Genomic DNA, 15,749 nt, shown 5'->3' on the forward strand with positions numbered 1-15,749 from the left:
GTTTGAGATGAAAACTGCATCATAATTTGGTTACAAATCTTTCTCGCTCTCCGCCCCGTCCCGTCCCGTTGCCTGCCTGCCTGCCTGCCTGCCTGCCTGCCTGCCTGCCTGTCTATACGTCTATCTATCTGTCTCTGGCTATCTACCTATACATCTGTCTGCCTGCCTGTCTCGATTTTTTGAGACCGTCGTCACAGCCATGTGTGTCGTTACCATGGACATGGTGTTGTCTGTTGTGTTTTTTTGTCCGCCCAATGCACCCTGTAAAGAAAAGCGGCGGTTTTGTTCTGTTTTGTTCTGTTCTGTTCCGTTCAGCAGCCCCTAACTGCTCTAGACCACATGGTCACTGACCAGCGTGGCACGGTTGCCGCGACCGGAGGCTACCGCGGCTGCGGCCGCTGGACGCGGCCACCTCGGTTGTGACCGGTTCCATGGCGTCAGTGCTACAACAAAGGTCCTGCCGACAGGAGCGCTACGACCTTATTTCTGTTCTACTACGCGACATAACTTATGCTACAAAAGCTTATATTACTCATAACTTACGTTGTAAAAACTTATACACTGCATTACTTCTACTGCAAACACTATACGCGACATTAGTGTTACACGACAACGAGTGTGCTTAAAAATGTATCCTCTTCATTACTTCTGCTACAAAAACATTACTACATCACTACTAAACATTACTTCTACTGCAAACACTATACGCGACATTAGTGTTACACGACAAGAATTGTGCTTAAAAATGCATGCTCTTCATTACTTCTGCTACAAAAACATAACCTACCATTAATTATACACGGCTTTACTTCTACCGCAAACATGCATAGGTGACATTCGGGCTACATGACAAAATGTATGCTCCAAAAACTTATATCCGCCATTACCCCTTCTGCAAAAACTTATGCAGTCATGGTGTAACACGGCATTTTTTCTAATGCAAAGACTAATATGCAACATAATTGTTGCAGCAAAGATTTAGTCTTTGCTGTAGAAAGAATCACCGTTTTATGTTTTTGCGTATAAGTTTTGTGGTGTAGCACCCATGTCGTGTTTGAGTTTTGCAGTACGCGCAATGTCGTACATCAGTAAAAAACCATAAGCTTTTGCAGTAGATGAAATGACATGATGAAGCGAAGTGTTTTTAAGCATGCATTTTGTCGCACAGCACTAATGTCGTATGTAAGACCTTGCAGTGAAATTAATGTGTATAAGTCACGTCAGTTTAAGTTTTCCACTTAAAGTAATGTCGCGTGTAAGTCAAGTCTGTGTAAGTTTTTCCAGTAAAAGTAATGCTGCGTATGATTGAGGTCATAACACTCCCGTCAATAGCAGTTTATGCCGTAGCACTAATGTCGTCACACCGCCGTGACCCGTGACTACGCCGCCGCCCGGCGATGGGTCGGCCGCGTAACGAGGCCGAAATCGCCGTCGGGTCTGGCGGCGCCGGAAAAACGGCTCGTCACGAGCGCGGATCATCGGACCGATCCTATCAGGCTGCTACAGGTCGTTAAATCGGCCCGCTCCGATGAAAAGTGGAGGAAATCTCATCGGAGCCGTCGTTAGAGAAGAGAGCCCCCTGAAGGAGAGCACTATTTTTGGCCAGATGCTGGCGCGGCACACATGCTGCCGACTAGTTAAACTGCGACTGGACAGCCGGAATCCTGGAGAACGGTCGCTGGCGGCCTGGCCGACCGCAAATGATATGTGACGAAGTCCTGGGTTCAGTGTCATTATCTGCAGGCCAGCAAGTGTCTTCGCCAGATCCAGGCCGCGCTTTCAGAAGTTGAGGCGTGCCATTACTCAGCCGAGGTTATTCAGTTACACTATGCCGCTCTGTTCAGTACATTACCCGCCGACAGTTTGAAACTCCAAGCACAGCACTCTTGCTGTATTCCAAAGTGGGGCAACTTATGGACACAGTTGGGTGGTATACGCACGTGGCGCTCGAGGCTAGTGGCATCCCCCGATCTGGCATGGCTTGTGTGCGAGGGTCGCCGGGGCGGCCATCAGGCACATCGATTACGCCGGCAGCGATGTCTGCCTCCGAATTACCGGCACCGGCGCGAGCAGCCATCCTTCGGTGCCGGCGGCTGCAGTCCGGGCAGGGGTGTCAATCCAACTCTGCGGCTGCCGCCAGCCTTACAGTGAGACGACTCGGAACAAACAGCGGCCGTCACGCAGGGCGCGTCCACGGCCAATGGGTGCATTGCGACGCGACGGAAACGCGCCGCGACCGTGTCAGGTCCCGACGGTATTGAGTCAGCCCTCACCGGGGTCGTGCCAGGCCTCACCGGGACCGTGTCAGGCCTCACCGGGGTCGTGTCAGGCCCCAGCCGGACCATGTCAGGCTCACCCGGGCCGTGTCAGGTTTCACCAGGATTGTGTCAGGCTTCGCCGGGGTCGTGTCAGGCCTCATCAGGTCGTGTCAGGTCTCACCAGGGTCGTGTCAGGCCTCACCGGGGCCAAGTCACAACACACCGGGCTCCAATTACGACGCAATGGGCCGGACGTGCGTATCCGGCTGCACTGGCAACACCTGGCGTCGCAAAGTGACCAGCATTCGCGACTAATAGAGTGCCCATATACGAAGAGCACGAGTCCGATGGGCGTGCAAAAACTGGCGACCTTTGTGACAGAAGTATTGAGCACGGCAGTGTTCACGACTGACAATCACTAGCAACAAACGACGGAGGATTTTTTGCGACATGTAGATTTGTTTGGCACATTGATCAACAAACTTCCTGCACATTTTGCCTCATCTAACATATCGTGTAGTATGTGTAAAAATGGAATCATTCCAACATTTGGCTCGCTATTAGATTCTAGCTAAAGACATGGTACAAAAGTAAAATAAGCGTCCTGAGGCACTAATATAATAAGCGTAAACATGTACTAACAGGAATTAGATTACTTACCGCGATGCAGAGCTCTATTTTTGCCGCTGTGACATTGACGAATTTGCTTTTACCTTGCCCGCTGACATGAGGGGGGGGGGGGGGCAGGACGCTATGTGCGAGACGGTCGTCTGCGCGGCTCCAAAATCTAGTATAAAATATGGCAGCAACGGAACACATTTCACGAATAGCCGTTGGGTTCCCATGTTAAAATCCTCGTCTTCAGGCTCACGGCTTTCTAAATCTTAAACATATATATATATATATATATATATATATATATATATATATATATATATATATATATATATATATGTATGTATGTATGTATGTATGTATATGTATATCTATGCGAAAGAACTGCAAAAAACTGAAGCTTGAACAACTTTCTTTCAATATCCGGGACCAAAAGTGCCCGCCGTGGCCCTCCTCTTCGAGATATCAGGTAAAGCGTAGACCCATGCACGCGCTGCGATGTCCAGGCGTGGGATCGAATCCCGCTGCCGCCAACTCTTTTCAGCAGTTGTAAGTTGGACAACCAGCAGTTGGGTGGAACCCGGAGTGAATACAGTCACTGACTGGGGATAGAACTATTGGGTGCAACGATATTCTGATATTATATATATGCATGTTTGATTAAAAATAACTGCTCACTCGGTATTGACGAGCGTTTTGACGCATGGTTCTAGTTCCCGGGGTCTTGGCTTGGCATCATCGCTTAGATTAAAGGTGGTTCACACAACATTACTCTATATTCGTCGTCGTTTATCACATGAATTGTGCTCACCGCCCACCACCTAATAGTGTAAGAGCTGCGCAAAAATTTGCTTGTCTGTTAATGAATATGCTTCCTCAAATTTCAAATAATCAGTTTAGGTAAAACTTGACAAAAACGAATATGATGAAAAACTACACTGTATCTTAAGCGACGAGAAGGAGTTCCGGCGCATCACAAAAATACTACAAACACACTCAAGAATAAGCTTAGAAAACTAATCACTGCTGCCACTATTAATGGCATACACTTTTCCAAGGTAAGAAGTAAATTTGCGCCTGGCTAGGCTGATGTGTCTGTAAAAACTCACAAAAATCGGCGTCTTCCTTCGTTCAAAAACTCCACAGGTCCCTTCACCAAGCTATAGAATTGCAAAACGTCTGAATGGTCTTCTGTCCCCATATCTTCTCATGTCTTACAGCCTATCGTCAACGGATGAGTTTATTGGTCTAGTGCGATATCGTCAAACTAAGGGTCTACTAGCCTCTCTAGAAGTTGAAAATATATTTACTGAAATTACTTGAACACAATATGATCCTCCAACAACCATCCACAACAACTTCAAGCGCTTTACGATTAAGAAACGTGAGTACGCTTAATCGCCACAAGCAAACCAAAGATGCCGCTAGCACAGCAGTGCCAACTTTTGGTATAACATACTTAATATGGTATCAATCCCGATTCTAGTGTACTTATAGTAAGTGTTGATACCTTCTAATCAAAACTTTAGCTGTGCTTTGGAACATTCGGGCAGAAAATTGTGACATGTTGTCCTGAATCACGCGGTAAGTTTCTTTTCGACTGACACCCTCGTAATATTGGAATTTGCATGCAGTTTTGAATCTGGCATGGGTCATATGGAAAGGTGACACGAAGTAGTGGCGCTGGTATAAGATAGAAGTATGGAAGTCATAGGCCTTCGGTGCGTTGAGCCCAGGATGGAATCACAAAAGTGCATAATGTTAGGCATTCTGCATTGAAGGGTTCAAAATTGTTTTCTGGAATCGCAATTTTTGATAGGCCCAATCCCCAAGAAAAAGGAACGCTAGCTACCATCTGTGCTCAGGTGGGGTTGTGTGGAGTGCCTTTGGTGGCGCTAAGTGCGCCTGTTGGACAACCTTGCCACGATTCGAACCACTTTAGTGGTGAATTATTTGCTGTGTGGACACGTACGTGATGGAGATAGATTTAACAGAGAAATCCGGCACAAGATCATTGCATACTGGTGACATGTATTCAGACTTGGTAGGCGCGGCGATCATACCAGGCGTCAGACGTGATGAGTATAATATTGTTTGACTGTTGGTATCACTGACTGTTTTTACTGCTGGTATGACTGGTCATATGCAAACCGCGAAATATTCTTAAAAGGAAGCAAATAGTTTCTTTGATGGACCCACCAAGCCCCGATGAACTGAACATATACAGGTTGCTGGTTAGGGACAAAATGCAGGAAACTCTGTGTACTCACCTGAAGACACAAGTAACGCAGTGGCCAATTTTCTACCCAAGCACGAAGCGCTTGAATCCATCGTATCTGGAAAGAACGAGATATGAGTTACGAGCTGCAGACGTTTGATAGCATTGCTAAGTGTGCCTGGAAAGAGTTTGTTACGGCACTGACAGACGCAACTAAAGCCCCAGTTTCAACAGATTCGGCATGGCCCATCAATTACGGTCGCCTGTGGTTTGAAGTACGACATCTTTGGTATGTGTATTTCACTTTTTAGGTTATGGTGGGGGGTTATGGTGGAAATTTGTAGCACAGAGATGCAATGTTGCACTGATGATGGACGATTCCGACATAACAAGGTCATTGTCTTCCTGCAATACCTTCACGACGATATACACAACTCACCTTTAGTGCGATCATCGCATGTGTCTTCACGCTGTTGCCGTTTACCGTCGTTGTTTGGGGGAGCACGGACATCACGGAAAACGATCAACAAAATACGAGCGCCGACCGATACAGTGGCGCAGTACACTTCGCACGTTCACAACCGGGACGAGGAGACCAGACTTCCGGAACACGTAGAAGTTAACTTTTTTCGCTTGGAAGCCGCTCACATCCGCCGAGCGCAGTGCACGGCAGTTCTGATCCGCCGACCGCACTGCACGGCAGTTCTGAGCTGCCGTGCTCGTAAACCAAACACAACAGCAGAGCACGCCACCGCGTCTTCATCGCCAGGATCTGTGGGTCTCTCTCGCAGCCACGGCTTCGCTGACCGCCAGTAGAAGTATATGCACTATAGTAGATAAGCGATTGCATGCATCTTTCCATAACGAGAAAGGAAAGGAGGCGAATGAATATTTAGAAGTCCGACATGCAAACGAACTGTTTCAGGCTATAATGATGTGGGACATTGTGATATGTTGTAGTCATGAGATGTCCACCCTTTCCAATGGTCAACCATATGCCCTCCTGTTGCAATCCGATTGAAACGTGTTAATCTCTCTTGGGATGAACAAGAGGTTTAGTACCTTAAAATGAGCTCTTGTCACGAACGTCTTTAACGGTCAACATCAATAAACTTGAAATAGTGGGCAGGATGAAATCATTAAGCATATTAACCAGGACCCGATGCAGCAGTGCAACTTAGATTGTGTATTGGCCTTCAAATATCGACCGGGATTGAACATACGTGAATTCAGTACAAGCGCTTCCGGTGCCTTACTAAAAACAAATCAATTTAATAACAAATAAATAGCCTAGATAATTCGTGAAAGGTCTGCGCCATGTCAGTGAACATCGATGGCATATACACCGGTCTTCAAAAGCCTAGAAAAACACAATGGTGCGTAGGAAGCTAGACAATGTGGCTCTGTCACGCGAGATTCGCCCTAAATAAGTAACTTGGAAACAATAAATCTGATTGGGAGCTAGTGTAGCAAGATGACCCAGATGAGCATCTTGGCGTTGTGCAGTGTTGCAGGCCTTTGCGTCCGAAATCGGCGCGTATGCCCCAACGAACAATGCACCGTACCAGCCTTCAGTTAGTGGTCACCCCCCGCCCAATGTCCGCAAACATCGAGTTTGGCGACACGCTGAAGGCTGCAGCTACGGTCAGTCAACCAGTCACCCAACTATTACTGCCACCAACTGTAATGTTACATGAAACTGCAACCATAAAAAGCAGGCATAGCTAAATGCAATCTTAGCCTAACCAATAACGCATCTGTAGAGCCAAACTGTTACTTTAGCTTTCCTTTGAACCGTTTAAGCTTTTGTCGTAGCTTTCTGAAGCATTATTCACGAAACTACGCTACGCAATCACACATTCTTTACACAGATGAATTTCCCTATTAATTTTAATCACATCGACATGTAATTTAGTATGTGTCTAACATACACATATTATATATATGTATATATATATATATATATATATATATATATATATACATATACCTTCCTCACTAGGAAGTGACGGATATCAACATGTGCCGATGACTTTATGCGCCTCATATTGCTTGTGACGTGTTAACGCCGTACAACGGGTGCATCATCGGTGAAAGAAAACATACGTGCATTGTAAACCATTTTGGTTTAAAACACACACAAACTGGAAATATCACGCATGCACGTGCAATAGCACGCAAACGGCTGCGATTATCTAAGCACATGTTATGTCGGCATGATTTCTAGGGCATAGGAACAAGTTACGTTATTTAGCGCCAGGCGTTTCTTAAAGGTGTATAACAACCCTGAGACTGCCAAATTAAGCAAAGAATATGTTTGGCCTAAGAAACTAAAAATGGAGGCCCAAGCTGAGGGTTCACATGTAAATAAATGCACTCGTGTGGGGGCAGGGTTAGTTTTGTGGGGAAACCTTCCCGTCCGGATAGATTTGCCCAAATGCTGCTGAATGCGACTATGGAAGTTCTGAAGGGTGGAAGCTATGTAGGATGCCTCACACGAGAACACCAAAGCTCCCATACGTCAGCCGATTGGTAGCATTTAGGTCAGCTATCTTCATGTTTGAAGAAGTAACATACTGGGAAGGGATTCACCAGAACAATCCCAGGATCTTAAACTGGGTAGAATTCTGGTAGTAAGCTGATCAACTCACGTTTGAGGCATTCAGAACCTGGGCCGAACTACGGAAGAATAAAACGCTGTTTGAGTTTCGAAACGGCAATGGGCCTATGCAGGGAAAGATGCCTAGAATCGAGGAACCTACGACTCAACAAATGAATGCTACTCAAGGGGAAACCGTTGTTCCGAAATTACCTCCTTAAATGCTCGATTTCAGCATGGAAGAATTGATAGGTAGAGCTGAGATGGATGCTCTGAGTATGACCGCATATAATACGGAACTTTGCTTGAATGGATCTGGAATGAAACCGAGAAAAAATCGTGCCCAGCCCAGTGCAAGTAGGTTTTCGGTGCACTGAAGTGCATGAACGACCGCCTTCCTTGTGGAGAAGACATCCAGAAAGGGATGTTTCCGTCTGAAGCTTTTTCCATCGTGAATCCAGCGCCTGAATGCTTACCATTACAGAAATCAAGGAACAAATAAAACAGCGCGAGATCTACTCTTAAAAAGAAGGAAGCAGCCGTCAAAATAACAGCTTTAAAGGAAAGGAGAGACTTCGGTCTGACAGGATCGAAGTCAGCATTTTCACAATGGCACGTACAAATATTGGCATAGGCTGAACCCAAAGAAAGGGCCATACTCATACCCTCTTCTTGTCCATAATACCCCCATTGAAAATTAAAAACTAATTCGTCACAGAAAACTGACGAATTAAAAAAAAGGATAAGAAAAACAGAAAACAAAAAAGGAAAGGCCCGAAGCATTCAATGGTTCTTGCTATCACATCAGTAGTTGTCGAAGACAAGTGTCTGACATAAATGTCGATGGTTTCTTGTAAAGAAATATTACTCACTGGAGTAAGCCTTTCGACACTAGCCATAAATATGTCACCATCTAATTCTACGCCTGCTAGTTCATTCGTAAAATCGAACCGATTCTTTACTACGCACTAATTTTTGTGAGAGAGTTAATCACAAGAGCCATAAATATGGCAAACTTATAAGCCGGAGTACCACTAACGGAGAAAATAGGTCGTAGAGAGACCCGGGTTTGTGGATCTTCGGCTACCATACAGAAAACCTGGCGCACTTCCAAATACAAAACAGGTGTTTGCACGCTCCATTCGTTAGCAATAACAGGGAGTTCCATTCGGACAAAAGCCTATTGATTTCATCGTCTGCTGGACGTATACCTTTTAACATGGGATCAACAACTTCAGTGAACTTTGCAATGTCTGTCAAGATCACTGCCAGCTGCTCCTCGTAAACAGAACGGCCCAGAATTATTACACCTTTACCCTTGACTGGTTTGGAAATTACAATGCTGTGGTCAAACGCAAACTGTCTCGGAGGAGGAAGGCCACGACGAGAAAGGATTGCAGTAAAAAACTTTTGAAGCATTAAAGGCTTGAACAAAATAATTGACAAATGGAGACAAGGCTAGGTTTAACGCCTTAAAAAGTCCACACCATTATAAAGAGGAAGGTCAGACAGAGCAGACAAGTTTTTTTCAAACGTGAGGTGATGACAAAAGAAATCAAAGTTCCACACCGGAAGCTTAAAATCAAGTCCAAAAGCCAGACGTGTTTTAACATAGCCAGGAACAATTTCAGACAACAGGTTATAACTGACACCATCAGAATCACAGAGGAACAACGCATTGCAAATACTAAGATACTTAAGGTTCTTGCGATGGGTGACTTGCACTTGTGAGTAAAAATGCTCAAGACATCTAAGATATGAAACATGAACATATGACGCGCAAAAAACGACAAACGGTTCCCAGGGTGGTTAGGCACTTCAATGCACTGCTCTGTAAGGCATGTGGTCCTTTTAGTCTTTTTGTTCAAGTCACAGTCTAAGAGCTTAGGGGAAAATATTCCGTAAGGTTTCGACGAATACAATGTTTTCTTGTATAACTTAAAGCGTAGAAATTTTGGGAAAATAGCGTAAGACTAACATGCTTTCAAGAACTCGAGGTTTAGCTCAGCTTTCACTTATTTCTTGTGTATGTCGATGTAGCGTAATGGCAACGTGCAGGATGCATGACCATGGGTTCTGGCAAGAACATCAATTAAAGCTGTATTGTCAAATTTCCAAAGCGGGAAAAAACTGAGGACATAATATAGAAAACCTGAGAACATTCACGCGTTCTTCGTTGCATTAGGAGATGGACGGAAAAGATTCGAATGTCGCGAAATACGTTGCATGCTATTCGAGACATAATCAATGGTTAACCATTAGTTGAGATTATGCATCGAAACATCAGGTCAAATTACAAAACACGTGTAAATACACGCATAGCACTGTTCCATCCAGTTTGACACCATGGGACGTTCAAAGACATTGAATCACCCTGTTGCCATTGAGTGACTGAACAGGTCCAAACTGATGCATAACCTAAGCTGTTTGTTCAAGGGAAGAAATCCATATTTGTATGGGGTTTTAACTGAAATAGCCATCTTGAAGATCTTTCGGTGCAGTTCACAGCCCGGTCTCTCTTAAGACCTGAACACCTCTAGTTTCTGAGCTGCACGCCCGCGAAAATCGGGAGAGTATTTCAAGGTTTCCTTGGCATTCATGCGTGATAATGACGTCATTCAAATTCTGCTTTTCCATAAGCCTCGCGGGGATCGAAGCCGAGAAAAGTACAATGATTGAGTTGCCCATATCTGGCGTTCCTTAGCACGTTTTACAGATATTACGGCCGTCAATTGGCTCTCAGTCAATGATGCAAAGGTGCAATGACGTAATCAAACATTAACGTTTCGTGGGGCATATTTACTAAACGGAAAAATTATGTTGTTTAGAGCAGCCTGTTCTTTTAATAAGTATACGTATAGTTATAATTGAGTTTGTTACATTTTATCTGATGCTTGCTTCAATATTTCAAACGTGAAATACTTCCTTTTGGTCAGGCATTTTTTGCCCGATGAAGATGGATTCGAGAACCTGCAAACAACATTTTTTAGCATGAATTTAGAATAAGTGTGGTTTCAGTTAGGTCGAAGCGTAGGAGTACTTGATCATGGGTTTTGCGCAAATGCTGGTCTGGCGCTTCTTTCTGCTGGTGTGTAGTCATGCGGCGTGATAGATATGTAGCATTCCACTTAAGGCCTAGTTGCAGAGCCGTCAGTCTTCGTACAGGCATTAAAATTCATGCATTGCATTGATGCGCTTTAGTTGGTTCTGCTCTGCTGTGAGGTTGTTTTTCACTCACCCACACCTAGTTCCTCTTTTTCTATGACGCTCTGACCCCGCCCCTCAGCAGCACGCTGTCAACTGGGATGCGCAGACGGAAACCACAGTCAGAGGGGTCACCAGATGAACGGAGACGAGGACAGCCCCATCTTTACCACTGGCACCACTAGCACGACCTGACCGGCGGTGAAACAGCAGTAAATTACTTAAGTTGTGCAGTGCATTAGTGAGGAACATTATTCACATGTATAAAACGGTCGTATCAGCCTTTTTCCTCGGCCAAAAACCAGAAGAATGGAGATATAATAAGATAAATATGGAGACACAATTGCTTGCAGACAGTGTCCTAAAATTGCCGGCTTTGGGTGTAAAACAGCACCCTATGAGGAGGAATTTTCACTCCTTATAAAGTCTGATAATGAGGAATGGAAATACATACTTTGCTTGCTCCCATATCCCATATTTTATGTAAATTTTTCACTTCTATTTTATCTTGTCTAACCAAAGATACCAAGCCCATATTTCCCTTTCAGAAATTTAAAAACTATAAGTCTTAATATCTGTTTTATTACGTTTGATTTTCTTGGTCTCATACAAGTATAATACAGCCTCATTTTTATTTCCTTTCCGGTTGTCTTTAAAGATACTATCTATAGCTTAGAATGCTCACCAATTTCTTTGCAAAATGTTTAACTGCAAACCTGCACGTATTGCAAAAATAAATTGAATTAATACGTCGGCCGCCTAAACTTTTTCGGTATGCACCCAAGAGCGAACAATTTATGGGGAATGAAGAAGACAATTTGAAGCGCGGAACTTACTTTTACCGCCATTTTTGCCCAGTTCAACCCCAGTGAGCCATGTTATTGATTCATGGTGTGGCTCAAAACGATAAATCTAAGCCACTCAGGTTTCACTACCTCACTATTTTACATTATCATGACGCACATAGCTTCGGGACAGACCTGGAGCACCTCATGCAGAAGTGTTTGGTAGCGAAATTCTGCCCTTCGAAAGTGCGGAAATCCTCTCACTTATTTCACATTATAATCTTGACGGTCGGTGGGCTTGATTGGTACCTACATTTTTTGGGTGGGTTGGATAACCATGTCTGCCAGCAAACCATGCTGTACAGCAACTATATTTACTTTTTGCGTGGGGGAGGAGAAAGAAACCTGCCAAAAAAACAGTGGGTTTCTTATGTGGAGCAAGTAATTGCTACCCTTACGTGCTTTCAACACATGATTTGTGATCAGATTTAGTCCCTTTCTGCTTAAATCCATCGAGTTTTGTTCATAAGACAGACAATGATGCCACACGACATGTAATTCAGCTGTTTTGTTCCACAATCTTGATAGAATTACAATATCAAGTAGACATCATTTGTGACGTGCGGAGGGTGAATGACATGGTATTGCTCTTGGCTGGCTTCAATTTCAGTCCCAGTGTTTGGACCATTTACAAGGGCGATCAAAATCTGCCTGAAGTGTAACATAATCTGCCATGTTGTCGATTCGGACATAAATTTTCACATAATCAGCGTACATAAGGCACTCACTCTCATTTGGTGCCGAACGTCAGCCAGAGAGTAGGCGAACAGTAACCGTCCGAGGATGCTGCCTTCCCGGACACCAGATCGTACTGGAATCCAGTTAGCCTGCTTGCGGTCGAACACCCCGCGTTGCAAACGACGTTATCATACCATAAATAAGATGGTTTATTTTAGCAAATAGGCCATCTCATTTAAAATATGAAGTCAGCATCTCAAACTTTAAGTCACTGAATATGAAAAACAAAACCCAAATGGATGCCTTTGCTCCATCTGCAAGTTATGTTACGTTTGAAGGGAATATATTGTTTTGTCGAGCATACCCACTGTTGCCCTTGACAGAGGCTAATCATAACAATCAGAATAGGCTGTTTAAAGTGATTTGAGAGGCTTTGATTCGGGTGTTGTCAACTTTGTGTGGTGTCAACAAGCTGCCAACAAGCCGTATCAACAAGTGTGAACAGACAAATTAAGTAAACCAAAACACAAGTTGAAACCTGCCAAAAACCTCATGTCTTTATTACAAGTGCTGCTGTCAAGAAATAGGCGAGGTGAGTTGAGATGATGTTGAACATATGGGATACCCTGAGTTAGGTTGAGTTGGTTACGCACATGACAAGTGGCAGTAGGAATTGTGCAAGAATCAGCGACTCGCAAATGCTGCTCTGATACAAATAGGTTAGATAGGATGATGTAAGATTAGGATTCTTTAGGTTATGTATAGTCAGGCTACTTTCATGGAAATGAGCATCGATACTTTGCAAGAAACAGTGACATAATATTTGTATTTCCGACCCACACCCCAACAAAAGCCAGAGGTGTTTCTGTTCCGTTTGGTTTGCTGATGTGTTGGCGTGCAGAAGTCCAAGGTTTTTTTGTTTGAATGTTTTACGCTTCTTGCAATTTCTTTTGCTTTGTTGTTGTTGAATTCCTTTGCCTTCTGTCATCTTAAAAATTATTGTGGAAAAGACGTGCAAAGTGCAACACCAAAACATTGGTGTTACATAATTATTGATGCTCATCACACTATTATCAAACTACTTCTCTTAACTGTACTCTGTTTCACTGTAATGGCCTAAGGTGTTAAACATAGTTGTGTCGTGTCTGTGATACTATGTCCATGCCAACTTGAAATGTATGACTGTTTGCTGAAGCATCTCTCACTGATCCATAACTTCGAACTTTTGTGAATTAAATTTTCCATTTCCGTGCGGTCTTTTTGCGATGGAATTTTTCACTCCCGCCCTTGTTCAAGAACGATTCTAGCTCACTATATACAAGTAGTCAAAAGGCACCTCTTCATGTGTACACCACTGAAATGCGATGCAGTCATGCATACTGCAAATGGCAAACGGAATTCAATTTCGTGAAGTGCACGAAGTTCTTACCGCGGGAATCAATCATTGCTAGTAACGATTGTGACAGGTGTGTGTGTGTGTGTGTGTGTGTGTGTGTGTGTGTGTGTGTGTGTGTGTGTGTGTGTGTGTGTGTGTGTGTGTGTGTGTGTGTGTGTGTGTGTGTGTGCATGCGTGCGTGCGTGCGTGCGTGCGTGCGTGCGTGCGTGCGCGTGCGTGCGTGCGTGCGTAGACGTGCTTGCGTGCGTGTACGCGTGTGCTAGTGTGTGTTGCACAATGCGTAGCTTATTTCAACTACAAAATGAGTGCCCCAGCTCTGCCTCAATCAGACTCTGACTCAGTGCCCAAACTATGCGAACATTCCTAGTATCATTGGGGCCAAATGTTATTGCGTCACGATTGTGCGACTGCATTCTTAGCATAGCTTAGTTTGCCTGACATGTTTGCAATAGACAATGTATTTGAAAGACATTCAGGGTGTTAACCAAGCTTGCTTACCAAGCCTCGCGTAAATCATTCCACGTTTAGTCGTACATAGTTAATCGACGCTCCTTCTTGCTTTTGTGGCAGACCGCATCACAATGTCAGCATTGGCCGTCCAACCCGACAGCGCCACGGCCTTTGACGGGCATGATGTCGACGGCAGCATACCCGCCAGTATTTATGATGGCCATGAAGCGTTACACTGTCCGGGACAGACGAGGTCGCGGTGGTCGGCGTGCCATCGACCATGTCCAGCCGGCGACGAAATCAATCCGACCGACGTTTGTGATGTTACGTCACCGTCTGCACGGAAGTTACGGGACAGCCCATGGGCGTGACCTGGCCAAACACCGATGGCACGCAAGAGGAGAGGTCGTTTTGCGGGTTCGAATACGACGCACGAGTAAGCCGCAGGCAAGCCGCGTGTGTCCTGGAAAATCTTGTCGGCGTTTTGTACTGAATGATGAAAAATTTCTGCGCCATTTCTGCGCAGGGGGACGATCGTGTATCCGAGACCAGGACTGAACTGGACCTATCGGATCATAGTGGTCTAGATGGAGCTGGACGGTTGGCTCGGGCAGGGCCTCCGCGTCCGTGTCCAGACCGGTACAGCCTCCAACCCGGTCAGCCCGCACAAACATCGGGCGTACGGTCGATCGGTGAAGCCTAGCCTTGCTACCGAGACAATGCAACAGATTAGCCTCCAACCGCATCGTCATGTCATCACATTTGTTACTTTGTGGTTACCCTCGCTTCACATTGCATTATGTCTCTTTTAAGGCCCAATACAAAGTCAAATTATTTTCAAATACGATAAACGCGTTCAAGCCAACCCCTAGACAGTTGGGTCAAAACAGGGCAAGAAGAGGTCTGACACCCGATGCGAGCAGAAATTCAATGGACGATTCGCAGTTTAATCAAGTCATGCTCAACCCACAAGTCAATGTGTATTTTACTGATCAAGGCCAACACCACAGTGAACTCACACACCAGTGGCTGGACGTGTTGAATGCAGCGTTGTGAGGACGCATGTGATACTTCACACCTGGTCGCATCTGACTCGGCACGGCTGGTCAAGCTCGGCACCGTGCGACCGACCGTGTCATTAAACGGAACAGGCGCAGCCGGGTCAGACAGTGACCGCTGATGAGCCGGAGAACACGGGACTGCCGGTGAGCTGGTGACAGCTGGTGACCGCTGATGACCCGGAGAATACGGAGACCGCTGGTGAGCTGGTGACGGCTGGTGACCGATGATAAGCCGGAGATCACGGAGACCGCTGATGACCTGGTGACGGCCGGTGACTGCTGATGAGCCGGAGAACACGGAGACCGCTGGTGAGCTGGTGACGACCGGTGACTGCTGATGAGCCGGAGAACACGGGGACCGCTGGTGAGCTGGTGACGACCGGTGACTGCTGATGAGCCGGAGAACACGGGGACCGCTGGTGAGC

General features: G+C 45.3%; 1 protein-coding gene across 2 annotated transcripts in view; it reads right to left on the reverse strand.

Annotated features, from left to right (window-relative positions):
- The window catches only part of LOC119112695 (lachesin), a 128,861-nt gene that overhangs the window by 55,463 nt on the left and 57,649 nt on the right, over window positions 1–15,749 (reverse strand). For both annotated transcript variants that reach the window (XM_037236952.1, XM_037236951.1), the window contains exon 3: window positions 5,144–5,209. In XM_037236952.1, the coding sequence (XP_037092847.1) occupies window positions 5,144–5,204 (61 nt within the window). In that variant the 5' untranslated portion in view covers window positions 5,205–5,209. The remainder of the gene's footprint in view (window positions 1–5,143; window positions 5,210–15,749) is intronic.

The sequence above is a fragment of the Pollicipes pollicipes genome, unplaced genomic scaffold (genome assembly GCF_011947565.3).
Source record: "Pollicipes pollicipes isolate AB1234 unplaced genomic scaffold, Ppol_2.1 Scaffold_7261;HRSCAF=8764_pilon_pilon_pilon, whole genome shotgun sequence".
Classification (NCBI taxonomy): Eukaryota; Metazoa; Arthropoda; class Thecostraca; order Pollicipedomorpha; family Pollicipedidae; genus Pollicipes; species Pollicipes pollicipes.